The sequence below is a fragment of the Antrostomus carolinensis genome, unplaced genomic scaffold (genome assembly GCF_000700745.2).
Source record: "Antrostomus carolinensis isolate BGI_N321 unplaced genomic scaffold, ASM70074v2 scaffold22465, whole genome shotgun sequence".
Lineage (NCBI taxonomy): Eukaryota > Metazoa > Chordata > Aves > Caprimulgiformes > Caprimulgidae > Antrostomus > Antrostomus carolinensis.
In genome coordinates, this window is record NW_010314698.1 from 121,666 (window position 1) to 144,807 (window position 23,142).

The following is a 23,142-nucleotide window of genomic DNA, read 5'->3' on the forward strand; positions in this document are numbered from 1 at the left end:
CTGAGTTTCTTTTTAATTTTCAGGTTTTTTAAACAGCTTGCATTGAGCAGTGCAAACTCTCTAGGGCATTTTCAGAGCCGAAAGAACAAAGAGAAAGGGGGAAATCCCTATCAGCTGATGAAGAAGGCTTAAAAGTGCATGTTCCAATACTATGCTCTAGATTGTACACGTGAGGAATGAAAACTGATCTTCACAGTCACGTGAAGATGCTTTTCAGGCATCATAGATGGATGTGTTGCACTGCCACGTCGGATATGGAGAAATGAGCGAGTAAAAGAGATTGAAGTTCATTGTCAGTGTAGGCAGGAGAATGGGCATCAGGACTGGAATGAGCATAGTTCTCTGCCACCTCACTGCATCCTTGTTAGAGAATTAGCCTGGAGAAGAAAATGCTCCAGGGAGATCTTATAGCGGCCTCCCAGTACCTGAAGGGGCTACAAGAAAGCTGGGGAAGGACTTTTCATAAGGGCAGTTAATGACAAGACAAGGGGAAATGGGTTTAAGCTGAAGGAGGGGAGGTTTAGATGAGATATTAGGAAGAAGTTCTTCACTGTGAGGGTGGTCAGACACTGGAACACGTTGCCCAAGGAAGTTGTGGCTGCTCCTCCCTGGAAGTGTTGAAGGCCAGGCTGGATGAGGCTTTGAGCAACCTGGTCTAGTGGAAGGTGTCCCTGCTGCTGGCAGGGGTGTTGGGACTGGATGATCTTTAAGGTCCCTTCCAATCCAAACCATTCTATGATTCTATGATAATTAAGTTTGAGAAGTGTGCAAGAAGAGACTTTGCTTAAAATCTGCACTCTGCAGTTAGACTTAAAGCATGAACTTGTGGGAAATTCCTGATGCGTGATGTGAGTGGAACTGGCCACTGTGCTAACACCACTAGATGCTTATGTGATAATTTGCTGTTGTTTTTTGTGCTGGGCAGCCCATCTCTGAGATGACTGTAGTGTCCCAAGCAAAGCAGACACTTCAAAAAGACAACTATCTAGAGTAAAATAATAAGAAATTAAATACAAGACAGACTTCTGACATATTCAGGGTAAAAGCACTTATTGGCTCTTGAAAGATGAAGGCACTGGCAGTAACCTGCAGCTTCTGAGACCTGTCTGAACTCTGTCTTATGTGTCCTACAGTTTCCCTGAATTGGACTGCGAAGTTAAATTAGAATTTGAACAGGGAGTTCTTTGGCCAAACACTGTAATAAATGTTGTCAAATGTTAAAATTTCCAGTTTAAGCTGTGAGTTCAGAAACACAGATGAGAGAAGAGAGTGCTAATTGTGTTCCCTCCCTTCAACGGTACCAGAAATGCCAGGCACAGGTAGCCTGGCTATAATTAGAACCACTTACATGGGTCAGTAATTTGCAAAATGCCTCTTTCTGCATAGAAATGATTAGACCTTGATATTCTGGGCTGTGAAATTCCAGTAGCAGTATCACGTGCTGTGGTATTTGTTAGAACTCATGGTTCTTTGAATGGTTAAATCACCATGCACGCTGAAAATTGAACCCAAAATGTTGAGCTGAGGGGAAAGGGCGATCTCCTTGTTCGTGGTTATCCGTGCTCAGGTGCTGAGTGATAAAATCCTGCCCGTGAATAATGACCTGCAAAATTAGATTCTGTAGATACCTAAGTATCATTCATCCTATGGTCACAGCACGGAGCCCTTGGACCAGCTAACGTATTCAGGCTGTTAACTGAAGAGGGAAGATTTTGACAGCAAACTTTTCATCATTTAAATACTTGTTTTCTGTAGGGAATATGTACAGTGAACAGAGAACCCTTGTACCCAGGCATTAGGGCACACATCCTGCATTGATTTGCAGCTTGCACAGCACCAGGGACTGGAGAGGAATTTCATGGAGCTTTAGCTCTGGACAGTTTGATACCAGAGGAAAAGAAAGAACGATGAGGAATCAGCTTGCCTTGAACTGTGCTGGGTTTCAGGCATGTGATGGCAGTTTGCTGTCATTTTTTTTGTTGTTTTTTGGGGGTTTTTTTTTTGAGCTGTAGCAGCAGAGTTGTACGCCGCGCCTGAACACAATCCCTGCATGCATTCCCTCCCTCTCTGTTTCTCTTGGCTCTTGTTAAACTCTACGGCTTGTCTTGTGGGACCTTTCCAATGAGAGAGCGAGCGAGAGAGAAAGGAACACCGCTGATTTCTCTACAGTGCAAATTGAGCATGAAATGGGCAGTGTGGAAACGGCTCACAGGGCTGTGGAGGCAGATCTTCAATGCTATTCATAGGCACGTTCATCTGAAGAAGCAGCAGCGGCACCAGGAAGAGAGGAGAGCGAGCGAAGCGAGTGTGGGGAGTTTGATTTGATTTTGCTGGCCTGGAGTTCTTGTGTTTCGGAGCTGATGCCTGGGAGGTTTTTTCAATTAGCTGCTGGGAAGCTACGGAGAGACCTGGAACTGTTAGGCCTTGGCTAGGGGGTCCCATCCATGGCAAGAAGAGATTCTTGTAGCAGGGGTAAGTAGTACACAGCCTTTCAGAGATCCTCTCTCCTTGATATAAGAACTTCTTTCTTTCCTTGCACAATTTAATAATAATAATAATAATAATAATAATAATAATGCTAAAATAAAAACAACTGGAAGAATGCTTTAAGGATGGCACCAAATGACAATAAAGAATGAATCAGATTATGATTTAACAGGCAGTGTTTTCTTTGCAGAATATAGTTGAAAGGGGCAGTTTATTGCATTTTTGTGCAGACTGTCTTGCATGACAGATTTTAAAGCTCAGGATAATGCAAACTGTGCCTCTCCTTCAGGGATTAACCTGTGGCCTTTTGAAAGATTTTTTTTGCACTGAGGACGTCAGTCTGAAAGCCATATTGATGAAATACAAGGAATTAACTGGGAGTGGGGCTGGGGAACATCCCAGTAGTGGTTTCCTACCTCAGCTGAAGGGAATGACTGCTCAGACACACATTTTTAAACTTCTAGTGTGTCTTCTACTAACTAGAGAAAGGAGGAGCCAGTAAAAAAAGGAGTGGATTGCATTTTATGGTGCTAGTTGGGTTCCAAACTGTTGCTAATAATGCCTAGAACACTTCCTTTGCTGTGAGGGCAGGTTTAGCAAAGGTTTCTTTTTAAAATGAGTGAGTTTTATAATTTATTTCCTCCTCTTTGATATTTCATGCATCTTTCTTTAAAAAATAACCCTTTGATGAATATAAAGTACTATCTATTGATAAAGAGAATGCATATTGACTCTGGACTTTTATCTGGATCATTTTGTAAACCTTTATTACGTGTTTCTTTTTGGTGCAGATGTGTATGTATGTGAAACATAGATTTGGATAAATGTTTAATCAGCTGCAAGGACACATAATACTCATCTTAGATGCCATGCTGACAGGAACCAGAGAAAAAATATACAGCAGACAGATAAGTTGTACAAGATTACATGCATTTTTTCATTCATAGCCAGTAAATTTTTAACCAGACAAAATCAGCATCTAGGCTTTCTAGGAATGACTTTTTCCACGTGCCTACCTCTGAAATTCCTGCCACAGGCAGCCTAGTGCTGTTCCAAGCTCTCAATAAGTGGTGCAGATAGATGCAAAGCATCTACAAGGCCATTGCAAAATAATTCCAACAATTCCCATTGCTCCTTCATTTGGAACTCGTCACCGTAAGCTTTTAGGATGTGTTGTAACTTCTCCCTTTGTGCTGGCTCAGCTCTCCTTGTCTTTTGTGTAGGAGAGTTTGGACTTAAACCACTTCCTATTTCCTGCCTATCTTTGCTCATTGCTTTTCTTATGGCCCAATAACCCTTTTATCCCTCACACTCAGATTTGCATGTGTGAATAAAGGGAATCTCTTAACATACTTTTATTTTCTTTCCTCTGTTAGTTTCCTCAGGCTGAGTGACACCTTTCGTTTGAGTTTTTGGTTAGTCTGACAGGTAAGAGCTGCTGATACAGTACTTGTGGTACTCAAAAATCTGAGCTTAACCTTTGCTGTAAGTCACAGAAACTGAGAGCTCTGTGTTTTATTTATGTGTGTGTTTGGCTGAGCAGTCAGAGTAAGGAGGACTGTTTGGACTAACTGCTTTCAAAATACTGCACAGTATGCACGGCAGTGCTTCTCGCACACAAAGTTCAACAGCTGTGAGATTTAAATTAATGATTTGAAATCTATTTGTTTGACTCGCGGCTCTTTTCTTACACTGATTCCTTACAACACGCTTCTGTGAGTAGCCAGGCTTTTTGTTTGTTTCTTTCTTTCTTTTTTATCATTCACATTTGAAAAGCTAGGAATTCATAGGGAACAACTCCATATGCGCTGGAGATCTTGGGGACAAACTCCCAACAAGTACCGTGCAGCTTAGTCAGAGTCAAATCTCAGAAGTTTGAAACAGAACAAGAAGTTCAGAATCATCAGCCTGGTCCAGAAATGCTGTTTGCATGATACACTCTAAAAGGCACTTTCTGTGAGAAAGACACTCAAATATACATTCAGACTCCTACCTCAAAACCAAACCAAACCGCTCTGCTTGGAGCCTGGTTCATTGGACCTGGAGGTATCTGTGCCTGGAATTTCTCCAGTGTTTATAATTATATGGAATATTAATGGCACCTTTAGTCATTTAACACATCCTTGCAATTGATTTTATTAAGGAAACGTTTCATTTAGGTGATATTGTCTTATGGAAAATGAATTTGAAAGAGAGAACTTGTGTATCTGAAGATGATTTCCATTTCCTTTTGCCTGTGCTACACTTACTGTTTTCCTTCCCTTCCTTGTGAGCCCTCACATCTGTACAGCAAGCCACACGTGGGCTATGGGCAACGCACTGATCATCGCTTTCCTCCTGCAAGGTTGGCCCAGTGTGCTTGGACAGGGTGTCAGTGCTTCAGCATGGAAATACTGAGGCTGTGGAGCAAGACATCACACATCCTCCAGCGCCTGTCAAAGTGTCTGTTTTCTGCAAACAACAGAACAATCGTTTAATCAACAATGTGCCATAATAGAGGCTCTGTATTTACTGGAACCAGATGCGTTCGTGTCGCTGGGCTGGGGACTTACCCAACGAGCTTTCTTTGGAATTGCTGTGGTTTTGATTCCATCATAGGTGTGCTAGCAAAGCCATCTTTTTCCTTTGTGTTTTATTCCATGGTATGTCTCTTGGTGCTCAGAAGTAATAGATGGAGTCAGTACCAGATTCTGTTCATTAATCTTCTAGTTCTTAGTCCCTGAAGCACGTCTCTATGCAGCAGAGCTCGTGGACGTTGACTCCTGTGCTTCAGGGCTGCTGTAGCCCTGCAGCCTGGTTAGTGTGGTGTTGGGTATGGCCTAAGAAGCTCTCTGGAGAATGAGTTTGGAGAAGGAACACAGTTGCTTGCCCCCATCCATACTCTGAGATACACCCTGGCAGTGACTCCCCAGCTGTGGTCACAGTTACTGGCTGCAGGGACTTTTTACCCCCGTGTATGTCTGGCAGAACTGCAGCCACCCGTGTCCATGGTAAACATTTGTCTGAGAGCCACTGCTTAGCGTCATGTTTCATTGTTGTCTTCTGAAACCTCAGAGACTGGAAGTAGTTTCCCCCATGAGAAAAGGAGAAGAAAAATGAGATCATGGAAGCAAAAAAGCACGCAGGAAAGAAATCTGTGAAGCAAATCCGGTAGTAGTTCTGTATTTCTCCCACGTTTCATTACAAGTGAGATAGGTTCTGCTTCATACAAAGGAGCCAGAAAATCCAGTTTTCACCCAACTAAAGTGAAAAGCACTTTTCAGCCTGGTGGCTTTAATGTAAGAAGTTCTCTCACTAACGATGGTTTGGGTCTCATTTATCTTCTGGCCATTATTTCTGTAGCCTGAAATACATGGAGTGAGGAAGTTTCCTAACGATCAGTTCATACAGAGATTTAAAGACAAAAGACAAACCTGCTAAATTCCATCCAGAAAACCCACAGGTGGCAAATTCAGCTTGTGGAGCGTTTCAGGATATTATGTCCTCTTTGCCAATCATCAAGTGCCCGAGGCACAGCTCTGCATGCAGCCGCATACAGAGGGTGTTCGTTAGTTTGTTTCTAATAACATCAGCTATTTTAACGTCATGAAAACATTCTGTTTTCAGGCCCTAAGAAGTTGTTTTTGCTTAATGGAGTCCCTAATGGCTGCATCCAAGAAGTTTTTATGAATATTTCATTGCTTATGAAGGTTGACCTTCTTAGACATTTAGAGGAAATAAAAGGGTGAGACCACATGAGAAAGCATTTGCAACTTAATACAGGAAAATCTGGGGAAAGTATCTCTGATACAACTCTGAGATTTTATGTCTCAACAAGCTTAGGCATCAAATATACTTGGCTTTAGAATAAAAACAAACAAACTCCATCAGAGTTGGCAGCTCAACCTGGAATCAGGGATTGAAAGTGAGATCTTTCCAAGTCGCGCGTTTCTGACTGCAGCACGAGTGAAATTCTGTCAGAGTTCCTCCTGATTTCATCTTCAGAGAGGCAGGATCTGGATCCCGCTGTGCTTCGTGTCTGAGAGCAGCAGTTTAGCGTGGATCGTGTGGCGTGGGGAGGATCCGCCTCTCCAAAACGGCATGTCAGATTGGACAGGGTGGAAATCGTGAGGAACTGCCTTCCACCTCCTCTTGCATTTTACCTGGTTTCACCTTTATTTTGTATTGCTGGCTTAGTTGATTAATATTCCTAAACATGTCTTATCTTTTACCCTTTGTGTAATTAACCACCTTTAACAGTCAGAGGGGAGCTGTCCTGCACCATCACTGTGGTAAACCTGAAAACCATGAGGTCAGAAGCTGCTGTATGTGCAGTGGAGTCTTTCCCACCGCACCCCATCCCAACCCCCACTGTGTATCGTTGGACCTACGCAAATCCTTCCTGACAAGGGGATGTTTCTGGACCTGCATATTCACAAGTATCTAGTGAGCAACATGTTGTAACCCAGGGAGGTGTTCATCACAAGAAAACAGAATCATCATTCTCAGCTAGAGCAACGTAAAGGAAATCAACACCTACCAGACTGATGCTGGAGCAGCTGTGACACTCCTCGAGTTCCTTCACAGATCACAACTGTCGCAGAGGAGAGAACCGAGATGCACAGTGTGCAGACATGACCTCATTGGAAGCTTATATTAAAAACAAACTAATAAAATAACCCAAAGGAGACCTGTTCTTGTGCATATATGGCACATATGGAACTGTTATTCCATCCAGTGTGATTAAAGCACCTCAAGGATCCTGTTGTGATGTTACTATCTGCGCTTTTCTCTAGCTGTGCATATTTATAAACGATGGGAGGATTTATTAGTCTTGAAGGTGAAGCTCAGTTGAAGGGATGCTGACTGCTGAATAATCATGCTTCCATAGGAAAAAAATTATCTCATGTGATTTGCAAGCTTAAAATAGTTCCGAAAGTAGCTACAGGCAAAATACACATCCCACAACCTTTAGAATTTACTTAGTGCTTGGACTTGCAGAAAATTCAGCCTTCTGAATACACCTGTGATTTGATGTGAACTTGTGTCTGCTAGGAAGAGAATTTAAGCCAGCATTTAATTTCACTTCTATTGCTCGTATCCTCCTTACATGGATTCTGTCATACTCTGCTCAATCCGTCAGAGAAAACCAGGATATCTTCATGGGAACGTTTGGCCTTTTTACTGCAGGGATGTGTTTCAGTTTAATTTCAGCATCCAAATACAAAGTTAAACTACACAGTGAACTTCAGTGCCGATATGAGCAACCTTACATGGCCAAAATTCACCTACACGAGGCTTCCACGCAGTTGTATCATACTTTACAAAACTGACCTGAAAACTGAGCTGCCCTGGGACAGCTTTGCTGGCCTGTCTGTCACCCTGGTGCTGGTGACGGAGTGCGGCAGGCGCGTGGGGTTTGATCCATTCTCTGGAGATAATTGATGTCTAACACACCGCGCTCCGTGCAGCTCTGACGTGCAGCGAGTGGTTTGGTCACACCGAGCTTGGCTTGGAGTAATAATCTGTGCAGAGTTACAGGAGAGGCGTTTTCTTTTCTTTTTTTGCCTTGTTGAGCTTTGTTTGATATTTCTTGCTGCTCTTGGGTACCGCTTTTGAGATTTCAAAGGGATGATTTCAAATAGCAGTGAAGAAATGGAGTTTCAGATGTAAAAATATTCTTTAAACGTCTTTCTTAAGAGTCTTTACTTTCATCATTACTTCAGGATATTTGTGCTTGGGTAAAGAAGCCACTCTGTCAGAAATGTTCTTTTCCTGCTCTGAAGCCATAGTTCAGTAGGAAAAGGAGAAAGCAGGAGAAGATGGGAAACTGTGTGGGAGTATAATTAGTACATTTAGCAAGATAAATCTGGAGAGAGGAAAAAAAGGCCAGATAAATACATTTATGCTGTCTGAGTAATTACTTACAGAATGTTTCCCTTTGTAAAAAGATTTACCAACCTAAAATTTCAAATAGAATAAAATGCTGGCTTCCAATATATCAGAAAAACAGGTCCTGAAGATGCCCCGTTACAGGACAGACTGATGTAAGTAATGGACTCGGCTGAATGAAGATGTAGTGGTGTTTGAATCGCCAGGGTAATTTGGGAGGCAGGGAAAGGATTGTCTGTTCAGAGGCTGGAGCTGAGAGAGGTAATAAAAGCTTTTTCATATAATGAGTCTGCATCTCTGCGTTTGAATCGGTGTTAAGGCTTTTAATTTTTTCAGGATTTGTCCTGAGGATATTTGGGCTCTAGAATTTATTTATTTTTTTTTTTAATCAAACATAGCAATATTTCACAGGAAAATTAGCCTCATATTTCTTGCTCTCGGCAATCAGACATACTTTTCACCCAATGCATACATTCCAAAGTGATGCATAAAGGTGGCATTTGTCCTGTGGTTTTTCCCTCGTCTGTTTTGCTAAATTGCACAAACATCGTAAATTAGCGAGAGGACAGACATCAAGGAGACATTAGAAGTGTGGTGGTTTAGAAATAATAATAATAATAATAATAAAAAGTCCATTCCTAATAGAGTCAGAAAAAATGATCAGATTTAATAGTGGTTTGGAAACTTAGGGAGCTTTTGCTTATGGCTTAGTATGAGCGGCAGAAAATTCAGTTGCATGTGTCTGGCGGCGTTCGCCAGGGAGTCAACCTTAAATTCCATCTCGGAAAAACGTAGATTCCCAGGTTTCCTTGGAACAATGACACATCCTCTGCCAGGAAAAGCATCAACCTTTCCACTGACTCAAAACTCCTGGCGTAAGACACTTCAGCATTCTTGCCATCTCTTCTCTCCTTGTGATTTCTACAGATGTGTGCTGAGTTTGAGATGAAACTTGCTGAAGTTTATACTTGTCCATGAGACCGGTTCCTTGTCATCTGCCCCAGCACATCCTTCTCTGCTGAGGAGCTGGAATCTCCCGTGACCTGTTCCTCCTGCCTGGAGCACTGTGCCAGGTGCTGCCAGCCGGTTGTGTAGGGTCACGGCATCAAGTGAATGGGGAGGGTCTGCCAGTGGGGCTTGTGTTGCTCACGCTTAATAGCAACTTCTAATAATTTTAATATTATGAAGCATTGCAGTTTCTCTTATTATGTAGAAAGCAGCTGTATTCATGTTATATATTGAATTACTGTGATTGGCAGTGAGATGCATTTTGAACCCGATCAGAAGGTGCATTTGCATTCCCTCACACACAGACAGGCGCGGTCTGTCCATCGCTTCGCAGCAGGTTTTATGGCGATGGTTTTATGTGTGTGTTGCACTTGATCCATCCAGATCAAACTGAGTCACGGGCAGGAGCCTGTGTTCAGGAACGCCTCGGTAGATGCACCTGCTGTTCAGGGGCGTGTTTCTGTCAGCACCTTGGTGTGAGATGCCAGAATGTATCTGACGGCTCTGGCTCGGTAATGGATGTGTGTGGTTGTGCTTACATTTTGCTGGAAAAACGAGTAATTGCTCCCTGTGGCTTAATACTGTGTTGATTACGTACTCATAGTGACACTAAAAACTTTCTGCAGGAGCCAGTCACCAGTGTGCAAATAGAGTGATGCACAAACTGTGTCTCTGCTGGCTCCCCATCAGTGCGGTGTTTTCAGAGGAGTTTAGAGAAAAGCTGTGTGGAATATTGACATCGATTCCAAGAGTTCCTCGGAGTTATTCCACAAGCTTTTGCTGCTTTCTAGAGTGGTCTGCCCTGGGTACGTCCCAGGTCAGCGTAGGCTTCACACCTCTGACATGAGATGGTTTCTTGGTGGATTGGTTTACTTCAAGTGTGGTGGTACAGACAGATTTGGAATTTGGGAGGAATGATTCTGCTCCTTCTACCTGGAAACAGATAGGGAGAAGATTTGGAGGGAGAAGGGACCAAGTGTATTTCCTTAGCCTATAGTTTTAATTCTCTAGTTAATTATCATCTAGTTATTTAATGCCTTCCACATTAAATTCTAATCTTAACTCTAATTCTATTGAGGGGAAGGGATTTTTTTATTTACTTATTTTCTGGTTTGCTCTCTTTTTTTTTTTTATTTTTAATTTGTTTTAGCCACAAGATTTTAAGCTTTAGATGACCAACACTGTGCAGAATGAGTTATGTCATTGGAAGCGAGGCAAGTTCATGGTGTGAGTTATCAAACACACAGAATAGATTTGCCAAAGCTCTTGTAAAACCTTTTCTTTAAGTTATGTGCTGTCCTGCGTGCCGGCTCTGCGCCAACGCCTCTGCATTACTCACTTGCTGAGATACGTGTGTGCGAGCGAGATCCAGAACAAGTGTTCATGGCTTTATGGAGCAGAAGTTGAAATAAATAAGTTTCATAGACAAATCAAGTGTAGGCTACATGAGCTTTGCACAAATGATCCTTTCTTCAGGAGAGCTGGTTGATGGAGTTAACATCACTTGGCAAAGAAGGAAATTAAAGCCAAAGCTATCTAAACGAGCTTGCTTTGACATCTGGGGGTGAGAGGCACAGCGAGGAGAAGCAGACGCAGCCCCGTTGACCTTGCAAAGCAAAGCCAGCTCTTACCTGGTCAGGATTTGGCACTTTAGTAGCCAACAATCCTAGTCTTGGCAACAGATGTATGTGGTGCTTTTCCTTGAAATGGTTTTCGAAAACTTTGGTTGTTTGTAAGAGCAAATATAACATAAAAGTGTCTGAATCTCCAAAGTTGTGTTTTTCATTCTTTTCCTGCCTGTGGTCACACTGTCAGGTGAAACACTGGAAAGCTGCCTCTGCTCTCATTAAAGTCCTCTCTGCAGTCGCTAGCCCTTGCTTTTTGGATCTCTGTGCAGGGAACGTGGCAGGTCCTGTGTGCCTTCCAGACAGGTTCACAGTAGGCTTGAAATTGTGGCGCTCCAGACAAACAAATGAGTCTTTAGAATGCCTGCTGCTTTGCTCCAAGCACAGATCTGCCAGAATTTGATGTGAGGATTATTCTTGGAGGGAGAGCAAAAGGCATCTTCCAAAGCCACTTTGGAGAGGAGAGATGAGAGAGTTTGTTTTGTTCTTGTTAACCCCTGTTGTGGAAGGGAAATAAATGCCCATGCACAGCATCGTACTCTGTAAAACCACCGAGCTTCTGAATGAGACTCCTGAATGCGCCCTATCGTAACTTACTTATCCCCCTGTTTATTTTGCTGCTGTTTATCTCCACAAGAGGAATTGCCAATAAATTATCCTCGGCAGGAGGCTCCTGGAATCGCTGTCTTTATCTACCAGTTTACTAGAGATGAGCTGCTTTTTCCCAGGCTGTGGGGAGACCACATGAACTAGAAGCATTTTTAAGCTGATCCTGCCTGTAGATATATGATCAATAAAGGCTTGGCTAGCAAGCACTGCTCCTTTTGGCAAAATTGTGTTTGAGCAAGATATACGACTTAATTTTGTCTTTCAAGATATGAAGGTGGAACTGTTACTGTTGATACTGTGAGATCCCGATTGCTTCTTCAGCTGCTCTCCTGCTCTTGGAAATCTTTAAGGGAGGGTTTCATGATTTTCTCTTCCTGGGGCTCTGCACTGGATAAGAATCTCTCTTTCATTTATGAAACAGCTTCTTGAAAGATATTTCAGGTTTTAATCTGCTTTGCAAACAGTCTGAATTGCTTATGATCAGTTTGTAACCTGTGTTTTTAGAGCAGATCATGAAATGTAAGCCATTGTAAGGGGAGGGTACCAAGACTAGTGGGAGTAACAGGACTAGTGGTGGTGCTTGGGACGTGGACTGGAATGACACAGTTAAATCTCTCCTCACTGCTCTGAAAAAAAGCACATCCTGATGTTGTATTTAATGACTCTGTATGTGATGAATGGAGCCATAAAACTCTCTGTTGTGGTAAATTGCTTTGACAACACTGAAATTAGGAGATATGTTTTATTATCTAATGTCTGCCTGAACATATAAAATAAAAAATGAGTAAAATTGGGAGGGGGGGGGGGATCACTGTTATCTGATACATGAATATTTATAGAGGTATTTTCAGTAAACAAGTAATTTTGCAGAGTTCTAAGCTAGAGGTTTAATCCCTGGCTTGAACAGTTTGCCTTCTTGTGATTGTGTTATTTCTGAACCGTGTTTTTATTTTTAAACTGTCAGGTGAGATGTCAAAATCCAGTGACATTCAAGGGGCTGTGTAAGCCATGAACGCTGAATATTTTCTATCTGACAACTCCAGACAGACAAGCACTTCCCTGATTCCCTGAGAGTCAGCATGTCTTGGAGCAAGTTGATGGGAATGTTGTGCTTCATGCATTATTACATGGCTGGTTTATCCCTGTTCACTGACCTGGGCTTTCTCTCTTTCCTCCACCCCCTCCCCACTCCCTTGGTGTAGCTTTCGCTCCCAGAGGAACAGAATGAAGTAACGAGGAACGGCTGTGAATCCAAGGAACTGGTCTACCTGGTACAGATCTCTTGTCAGGTAAATGCCACCTTGTTTTACAAACTGTATTTCATTCTGGTTGGCAACACAGCTTCGGAATATTTTGATACGAGACTTTTCTGCAGCACGTGTGGTTTTTTTCCACCTCTTCATTAGCTCCGTCCTCAGAAGGATGCTGTCTGTGGTGCTGCGACCAGCTGGTTTTAAGAAAAGCAAAAAGAAAAGGAACATTGAGGGGAGAAGAAGGGGTCTGTTAAGCAAATAATCCTCCCTGCAGTGTGTGCAGAGCTGCACAGTGATTAGCCTAGAGACACAAGCGTGCATGCTTTGGTTACGCGTACGTGTGTCTGTCAGTGGAGGGGGAGTGTTCACTGACACACGGACGCACCAGAGATATAAACAGAGGAATTACGTGAGGGAGAACGCCGGCCAGTGTTTTTGTTGATCAAGGCATGCTGCTGACAGCCAGGAGATGGGGATTCTTGATCTGTTCCCAGTTATGTCTCCAGACATCTGGTATGAAATTCTTTCACTGCTTCTGCTACTGTGGTATCAAAATGCTTTTGGGCAGATAAATCTGCTGCTTTGGTACCACAGATTCCCTGTCTGCTAATGTGAGGAGAGTGACTTCGTAAAATGCTACATCATGGATTATTCTGTTTTAATATATTGAGTGAAATTATTGTTTGTGGGAGACATGTTGCACTGACAAATTCAGTTGAGAGCTAATGCCTGTGGTTGGTCATTTTTCTGGCTTAGCATAACTAGGCGTGAGCATCCATCTTATCAATTTAGAATCACACAGGGTAATTCCCGGCTCTGACGGTGCAAATACACACGAGCACGTGTGTGTGCGTGGACATGTACTTATAGATAGTGCTCCTGGGAAAGGGAAGAGAGGCTGGAAGTGGACATCTCTTAAAGATGCCCATGTTTAGGCATTTTGCTAGTGCTGTTCTAACCCAGCTGTAACCAGTTTCATACAAAATCACCATTTTTTAGAAAAGCAATCCAAGCCAACAAGCAGTACTGCAGAATTCAATGGTGGATGTATGTCTGTGTCCCAGTACAGTGCCTGAGAGTGAGATTTTTCAGTGGACATAAGGAAATCAGAATTTCGATACAGTTTGAGCCCTCACATTTGGGACTGCATTTGCAGCACTTAATGCAGAACTGGACCCTGTGTTCTTTCTTGACTATTTCAGCTGGGCCTATAGAAATGACAATATTTTATACAACACTTTTTCTCTGACCCCAAAGCACACCACTTCTGATCTTTCTGCCTACCTTACTGACATCTCCAAAGATTAATGGGACACCTTCAGGTATGATTGTGTCCTTAAACCCTGCAAAGCCCAGGAGCTTTTCCTTTTCTTTTTTTTTAAGTAATCCTTCTATCTAGCTACAGTTTCTCCCCACCCCAAGCCTGTGATTCACCTCTTCCATGTTAGTCTACATCCCTGCCTCTCAGAGACAAAGCTGAGAAACTTGTGGCATCTGGATTCAATGAACGGAGAGGCATGGAAGGAGCTGCACAGCTGAGCATCATTTCTACCGTGGAGCTCCTTCACCCCTGACATCTCGTGGCCTCTCCTAATGTCCAGGGAAAGATTCCATTCTGTCACGCGTTGGATACCAGCGGTGTCTGGATGGGTTTGGCTCCACCTTAGAATTGAAAGGGAGGTGTGAAATAGCTCATGGAATGATAGTGCAGTGGGGAGAGATTTTGGCAGGACGCGTCTGTATCAGGCCAAAAATATTGAAGGAGTGAGGAAAAAAAGCCTATGAAACAATTTTAACTTTGCTCGCCTTTGCTGTTGATGTTCAACCTGCTGCAGCAGCTTGGAGAAGTCTTGATTTCTCAAATGGACACAGAGAAAACAAAGTCTGTTAATTAAAGTTAAACCCATATAAATTTAAAAGCTTTAAGATATTTGTGATTTGTTGCTAAAACAGTCTGGTGAAAAGCAAGGGCGTTTGGCCACCCTGGTCATTTCAGATTACAGATCTTAAAGAAACAGGCTAAAAAGCTAGTTTGGGGGTTGGATGCACTACACTGCTCTGCCTTGCCCAGTTTGGGCTCCGCAGATACAATCTGTGTGTTGTGTGGTCCATAAAAAGACATTTATTTTGTCATTTCACTCTGTAGCAGACAACAAACCAAAGCTTTTGAACATGAGACTTTTAAAACATTCAGCTCAGTCTTAGCTGTGTTTGGCAGACTCCAGTTTGACATTTACACTAAGGAAATTCTATCCCACTCTTTCCCATCTGTAAGTATAATTTTAGTGGTGTAAAGAGAATTATTGTTTGATGCTTATTTTGCAAAACCTTCCCAGATAAGGTTTGAAAAAAATATATTTTTTGGAATTGTATTTGTGACACATTTCTGCTGCAAGTCAGCTTGTGAAATACAACCTTTGTGTGAGGTTCAGAGGGGTTTTTTTAAAGCCTCTATTCAGCTTTTCTTCTACTTAGAGACTTCAAAAAATTAATCCAGTTGATTAGCTCTTAAGAAGGAGTGGGAATATATAGAGAGCTGTTCCAAGTGTTCCTGAAAAAATGGCAAGATAGGATTCTTCTTTTGGTGAACATGAAAACTAGCAAATGACAAAGGCAGGGTTTAAAATGTTATGGGGAAGAGCTGATGATGAGTTTGGTTTTTTAGAGCAGTGTAAGTGGATTTCCCTTTTTTCCAAGTAAGATTGCAGTGTTTAACTTCCATTCATTTCTAGAAGATTACTTTCAGAACTTGTGCAGTTACCGCTGTTGAAAGATTGCTATTATTAAAATAAATGTATACAGAATCCTTTTCTGTGATAAAAGAAGGGAGAGAGGGAGGGATGGAGGGATGGAAAGAAGATTTTTAAACAATCTATAAATGCTTGAAATCTGAGGAGCAATTTTGGGGAAAAGTAATAACGTTTTGAGGCTTCACTTTCCCAGAGTGCAGACAGTACACCACGTGCATTTTTGATAGGGAGGAAAATGTCTCTAAAGAATTTTAGGGACTTTTTTTGTGTGTGTGTGAGACCTTTATGAGTTTCTGCTGTACCTGTAGGCTCTGAAGGCCCATTGACAGTGTTTGCAATCCTTGCTAAGTTCCACGGGGATAAGCAAAGAGTTTACAAGGTCTGCAACACATTTAAAAAGGGCTGGTATGTGTGTTGAGAATAAAACAGCAAAGGTAAGATCCTGCAAAAAGGCTGAAATAGGCTGATCCATCCAGTGTGTTTTGTCGAGTTGTGTCACAGGCTGAAACGTGCCTTTTTAATGCTTTTTGGATTTGTTTGTGTGACATTACAGCAGCAGCTACCTGCATACATATTTATTCTTGTAAGAATGGTTAATCTAAGCTTTTATTTTGAAAGAAATGAAAAATGCAAAATGAATTACAGTGTGAGATTTGCACTATTTCAACACTACAGGCATCATTTCTGTGAAATTTCGAATGGTGAGGAGAGAACAAGAGACCAGCTGTAAAAATGTTCAAGTTCTAAGGGAGGCCTTAAAGTCTGGTCATCTCTTGTGGTTTCTATATTTCATTTTCACTATCACAGGTAGATTGTTGAAAAAGAAACGACAGGCACTAGAAACCAGAAATGACAGACTGTGCAAGTATGAGTGATGTTTAAAAAAATCTTAGGACTAGATCTCCTGACAGACCCTGAAACACAGACTGACTGTTGTCATCTCAGAACCCAGCCACCCTACCTTCTCCATTTCCTGCCTTTCTGGGGATAACGCCAGTGTCCTGCAGAGTAACTCTCTTTCTGCTGCAACCCAGGTGCATTTCTAAGGCTGTCCTCAAAGCAGGAAGCTCTCGTGGTCCAAGCATGGGTTTTCTCCATTTCTCTGCTCGTATTTGCAGCCCCCACACTGGCAGTAAGTTGAGCCACGTGGCTTTGTTGTACAGGATGCACAGTGCTTTGCCCTGTTCCTGTTTTTTGTCCAAGGCAGCTGTTGCTGTCTGCGCTCTGTTCCTTTTGATTGATAGAATAAGGTCTCTGATGTACTAGATGAAGGCATTTACGCAAATAGATGACACTTGTCTCTCCCAGCTCTGCCTTGCAGGAGATTCAAGCTCGGTATCTTCAGTTTGAAGAACTGTATTTGCAAAACTCTGAAGGCAGCTCCATCCAGCGTTCCACGCCTGGAAGCGTGGTTGCAATAATAAGTGCTTCGAGGGCAGCAGAGAGAATGCCCAGAAAAAATGGGATCCAAGTAGGAAGGACAGACAGGACTCCCCATCCTGGGTGGTTTGTGGGGAGAGGAGAGTGGAATATATTAATATTATATTATATTTTCACAGAAGCATATGTCTTACTCAGACTAGTAAGGTCTAAAGTATGGTTTACTGGTTCTCTCTGCCTGTGATAGTCCATACTAAAAGCCACAAAGTGCTTGCAGTAGGATTTTTGAGTCAAACATTCAAAAACCTTTTTTATTGTTGTTTTTTTTTGTCTGAAAGGATTGCTTTTTTTCTCTTTTGTTCTTTAATATTTTAATAGTTTCTTCTGGTGTGATTGAAGCTCAAACACCTAGAGAACAGTTACTGAGTAAGTGCTACGAGCATTCCTTCTGTGAAAAACTACAGAGATGACTCTAAGGGACAAATTCTCTCACATATATATATACTTGGGTGTGGTTTATATACATATATTAAAAAAACAGAAAAAAGCTGGTCTCATCTCTGTTATTGGGATATATCTGGGTGGAGCATCCAACCTGGATCCAACCCAATGCAAAATCTGTTTTCAGAATATGTCTTAACCTGCTTCTCCTGTCTTAATATAGAACTTTCTGCCTTTTTTGTTTAGAGAAGATTTTGCTAAACAAAAGCAGTGACTGTGTCCTTTTACTGAGTAGTAAGCTCAGGGGAAGTTTCACATTATGCCTGTCTCCTGCTGCTGTCCGTGAATTCTCAGCCCCTTCTTCCACCTGAGGTCTAGTGTGCGTGTAGCTGCTGAATGAGCCCTACCAAGGATGAGAAGCCAGTGCACCCAGGGGTGCTGGGGTAATTCAGTGGTGGTGCAGCTGACCTGAAGCAGGTGCAAAATGAATTGCAAGGGTGGGCTCTGGTTTAATAGGGCACTAATTGCTTTTTCCAAACTGTGTATAGGGACCCTCAGTAGAGAACTGTAACTTCCACAAGCCTGCCCGTGAGCATTAGGTACCTCACATGCTTGCAAGTGTTTGAAAATCCCTCTTGTGATGCTGGGTATTTATTTATAAGTCTCCCAAAACTTTTTCAAACCTGACCGTAGGCCTTTATGGACTGAATATTTTTCAGCTTGTCCTTCCAGATGTTCACAAATGTTGAAACCTGTCTCCTAAGCATTTCTCGGGTGAGGAGGCCTGTTTTACGTTAGTCAAAAGAAAGCAACTGAAATCCTTGTTTCCACAATGCTAATCCATCACTTGATGTTCTGTGCTTGAATGGTTGGGCTCAGGTCAGACACTTACAGGCCTTCTGCTCTCTAGAGCGATAAATAAAAATGGAGTGACAATAGTAATGTGGATTTACAAAGAATGTATGAAGCTGGCAAGCAGCCTGAAAAGTGCTTCTGGGCTGTGCTCAAAGCTCAGGCGATGCCAAAGTGCTGCCAAGGTGTTGAAAAACTTGGGCTTTTTGTAAGTAAACAGAGTATAAAAAAAAAAGAGAGAAGGTATTGAATTGCATTAGAAGTACTGCATAATTAACATCTATTACTCTGTAGCTGTTATGATAATACTAAAGGCTAAATTCGTTCATTAATTAGGATAATAATCATTAAGGACAAGGATGTGACTTGACTTCTTTGGAGTTTTGCCGCAGAGCACTGATTTGGGTAGGGCAGGACTCGACATCAAACAGGATTAACACTGTGGTGTGCCGTGTCCTTCTCCTTTTTTGAAAGCATCATACCCTCTGTTCATCATGGGATTTGTGTGATTGTTAATTCTCACGAGCAGTTTAGACACGTAACAATGGCCTTAAAGAGGATTTTTGTCCTGCTGTCTTTGCTTCCTTTTATTCTGAAGCGTATAGTCAGGCAGGAGGTCTGCCCTGGGATCTAGGAGGTGCACCAGCAGGAAGACTCCCAGGAGTTGTGCCATTTGCAGCGTGTTTGTGCTCTTTGGGACTGTGGGATGGAAATGCAGAAGCTGGCTGTTGTCTCGAGGATGTAATGAATCCAGGAGCAGCGTTGCACTGACCTACAGTGGCATCTGTGGGGCTCTGGGGTTTCACTGCCCAGCTGATGGGACTTGTCCTTCACTCCATTCCCAGACAGATTCAGTACTCTGGTGTGTAAATTTATCCACTGGTAACAAGAGATGAGAAAGTACTGTAGCTCTTCAACTTTGGTATTGAATTTCTCCATTCATGGTGCTCTGATTTTTTTTTTTCTCTATTTAAATATATATTGTGAAGGAAACGGGGTCAGCGTGGTTCTTTCTTGCTCTTGGTTCTGGATGCCTGAGATGCAGTAATAGGGTTCTAGCTGTGCATGGATTTTGAAGGGAATGATTTATTTCTTGAGATGGATGCTGTCATGGATCTGTCTGTGCCCAAGCACATTCTTTCAGCAGGTGCAAACTGAGGTGCATTTCAAGCTGTCCCTTCGGTGTACCAAAGGTGAAGGCTTGCTGTACTCTGAGTGACTGCCTTCAGCTCTAAACTCTGGGGAAGAAATGGGCTGGTGGATTTATTTGAGGGTAGTTTTTACTGGGGAAATCAGGTATCCAAAAACGATCACCACAAGATAGCAGCTGCCCAGTTTATCAGGCTTGCATGGGACTGAGCTGCTGTGCGGTGATTTGTTGAAGGGAACAGTGGGTGATACATGGAACAGCTGCTTTCATGTGCTCTTCAGAGGGTTTTCTGTGATGGAAACCTACCAGCTGAAGTGAATGGTCAGGATAGATGCTCTAGGAAGGGATGAGGCAAGAGGGAAAATTATTTCTCAGAATAAAATGTAATATCAGATGAATGTGCTGCCCTGAAAGTTTTTTTAAGCATCAGAAGCTTTTACAATTACATGGTTAATGCCGTGTCCTTTGGGCATTTTGCCTCCAGAAAACAAGCTCTGAATTAGAGAGATCAATCTTCTGGTATCCAAATTGTATTCTGCTTCGCTCTGAAGCAAAAGTGAAAATCACTGTTGAAATCTAAGAGGACAGGATAGCGATTATGGTTTCTTTCTGTAAGTGATGCATTTTGGCAGGGCTTCTGATTGTGATGTGGTGCTTTGTAGACAAGGCTGGGCCTGGCCACAAATTGAAGAGGACAGTTGGCTTTATTCTGAAGAGGCACTGAATCCTGCCTCATAACTAAGCAAGTGTAAATGCATTGCAGAGGAGCAGTTTGTCTGCAATTTGCCTTGTTTTACAACTTCTTCAAGAGCTGGGCTTGGTTCACATCCAAAATAAAAGCAGTTATGATGCTTCAGACCTGAATGACTTGCATGTAGATAAAGTTCATAGGCTTTGAAAGAGCATCCATACTTCCAACAACAGATTCAATGGAGATAAAATGTAGAACAAGCAGGTTAGTAAAGAATATTTTAAAACTAGGCAGTTTGAAGGCACAGAAACCACTTCAAAATACACAGCATGTGTGTAAAGGTGCTTCAGCAGTAAATCAAAGATGGGTCGTTTTCATTGCTTGTAGCAAAGATTTACTGTCACTGAGAAAAGTGGCAAAATAAACCATTCAGAAAGTTTTCAAGAGTTACATCCTCCCAGTTACACTGAGTGCACCTTGTTTAGTTAAACTAATATTCTAAAGAAAATTAGTAATTAAGTTGTTTTGGTAATAAAAACACTGCAGTGTTAAATGCCATTGTCTTCCTCAGTAATTAGAGATGCTTTACCCAACTGGATTTATAACTGACTGTATGTCAAATTAAAAGGGATTTCTGTTTTCGAGGAATTGGTGACAGAATTCTCAGGAGGAACGTGATTGAACTTGTTCCTCAAATCTTCCCTAGAGTTACAGAGCAGGTTTGAGCCCCAAGTTTGTTCAGAACCATCAAGCAGGTGTTGTGTGACCCGTGATAAACTGACCTAGTTCACCAAACACCAGGATCCCAACTCATTGAGCAGGATTTACACTCGAGGTGTGAAACATCTACTGAAGTGGTTTTAAACTGATCTGTGGTTTTAAAATACTGTACTTATTTCAAACTGCATGTTTTACCTTTTTAAAAGACTCCATTAGGGCTATTAGATATTAAAGATGGCCTGTCTTAAATATTTCATCTCCTGGGTCTTGGCACCGCTTTTCAATGTTTCTTCTTAAAACTGATGCCTGCAGCTGCCAAAAAAGCAGCTATTTTTCCATTTTGGCTCCAGCTCCAGCTCTGCTAAAAAAACTTCTCCAAAGCTACTTCTGTTTCTTGTGCTTTCTAAAGAATGTTTCACCCTTCAACTCTCTTTCTTCTGAATTTTGGTCAGCTGCATCTTTAACATCCCTTTTTCCTTGCAATGTTGATATGTTTTATCTCTCTAACCCTACCCAAAGGAGCGGGAGCAGGCAGGGAGGTTCCCTCTGGGAACTCTGGGGAGAGGATGAGAGGGGAAGGGGCTGAAGGAGCCCCCAAGCTCATATGTGCCCCCCAGAGCAAGCACCTCTGAGTGCCACTCTTGAAGTCACAATACAGGCATGGCAGGACAGTTCTTATCATCTGAGTGACCTGTTCCAAACTTTATTAACATTTTTTTTCTTCATTCTGTGGTGTCAGTATAAATGGGCTTGTAGTGACAGGTAACACCATGGTTTTTTATTGTTTCTAAGTTTCTGTTATTTTGTAAATGATGTGGTAAGTATCATACTGGGGTTGTAGGGGGTTTTTTCAAGCAAAGTTTCTTAGTTTTTGGACCTACAAAATCTTTTCTTCCTGGCAATTACCTTTAACAAAAACATGCCTATGCACTTTGGTCACTTAAAAAAAAAATAAAAATAAAAAAAATCAGTTGTTTGCTTCAGTGATGTGTCCAAGAAATGAGACTTAAGAAAACTGAGATCTATATCTGCCTAAGCTACTGTTGTGGTAGCTAACCTCAGGCAAGTCATTTTGAAAGGTTTTGTTTTGTTTTACTAACCTCAGGCAAGTCATTTTCAAAGGGCTTTTTTGTTTGGTTTGTTTTAAAAAAGGATAGTGGTGTTTGCTTACTTTGATGAAATATTGTTTCTTCTCTGTGGTTAAGTGCTGAGTAGATTACAGCACATTCTGGGTGCAGGGTAAAGAGGGTGTTGTGTTTAGACGTGTGCAATGCCCATGTCATAATTAGTAAATCCATATATGCATTTACTCAGTGCCTTGCTACCTGTAGGATAATAGAATTTTAGTTCCTGTTACTTAGCAGTTGGTCTGTTAGTGGCTTTGAAGTATTTCCTTTGTGGCTTGAAGCTCATGTTGGGTTATTACTTTAATTCTCAGACATGTAGAAAAGCAGTCTCCCATGCTGTGGCCACCTTCCCCTTCACCCCTGTGTCCCTCTGTGACCTGTTGCTCTTAGGATATAATTTTACTAAAGAGATGATTGCTATTGAATTGTTTAAATTATAACATGTCAGGAGAGCAGGGAGTTTCATTCACATGTTGAGAGTTGTAAATCCTGCTTCAAGGTCATGAGATGGCTGCCAGCCTGCCGTTCAGAAATCAGCTTTCTTGTGGGAGGAAAACTGGTGGTTGTTAGGATTTCAAACGCTGGACACATGGTGTGTTTGTGTCAGGTCTTCTCAGCGTGCCCTGATTTCTCTGTACCTCTACAAAACCAACCAAAGCCCCAGCCAAACGTTTACCTGCTGTCTGGATGCTTCTGGCAAAGCTGCTCTTCTGAGTGACGGAGAAACCACTGGAAGGTCCTGGCTTATTTCAGCTTAGCACCCAGAAAGCCAAATATACCTGATGGTGGTGAGTTTCCAAATGGATCAGAGCAAGCAGGGCTAATGCTGCTGTCGTTCAGACCAGGTCTTGGGCAGCCTTGTGTTTCCACGTGTGGTTTTTTAGTGTTCCTATCTCTAATTGGAATCAGGGAGCACAAGGAAGTATGAATTTTTAGAGGAGAAAAGCTGCAGTAGTTTCCATTAAAATATCTCTCTCTCTCTTTTTTTTTCCCGCTGCTGATTGCAATTAATTGATAATAAACTGATAATTAATGCGGAAAGAGATTAATTTCTTCTGCGGAATAAGGCTAATAAGGATTCACCACATAAATATACTAAAACACTTCCTGGGTAAACTCTCAAGTGATGGATTTGATCAGTCTTGGTTTCTGTTTTGACTTAATTTCTCAGCCATTTT

The 23,142-nt window shown here is 42.0% G+C and overlaps 1 protein-coding gene across 1 annotated transcript in view; it reads left to right on the forward strand.

The window, feature by feature from the left end:
* The window catches only part of LOC104524757 (rho GTPase-activating protein 32), a gene marked incomplete at its 3' end in the record, with an annotated part of 81,991 nt that overhangs the window by 39,102 nt on the left and 19,747 nt on the right, over positions 1 to 23,142 (forward strand). The window contains exon 5 of the mRNA XM_010167730.1: positions 12,803 to 12,889. Within this exon, the coding sequence (XP_010166032.1) occupies positions 12,803 to 12,889 (87 nt within the window). The remainder of the gene's footprint in view (positions 1 to 12,802; positions 12,890 to 23,142) is intronic.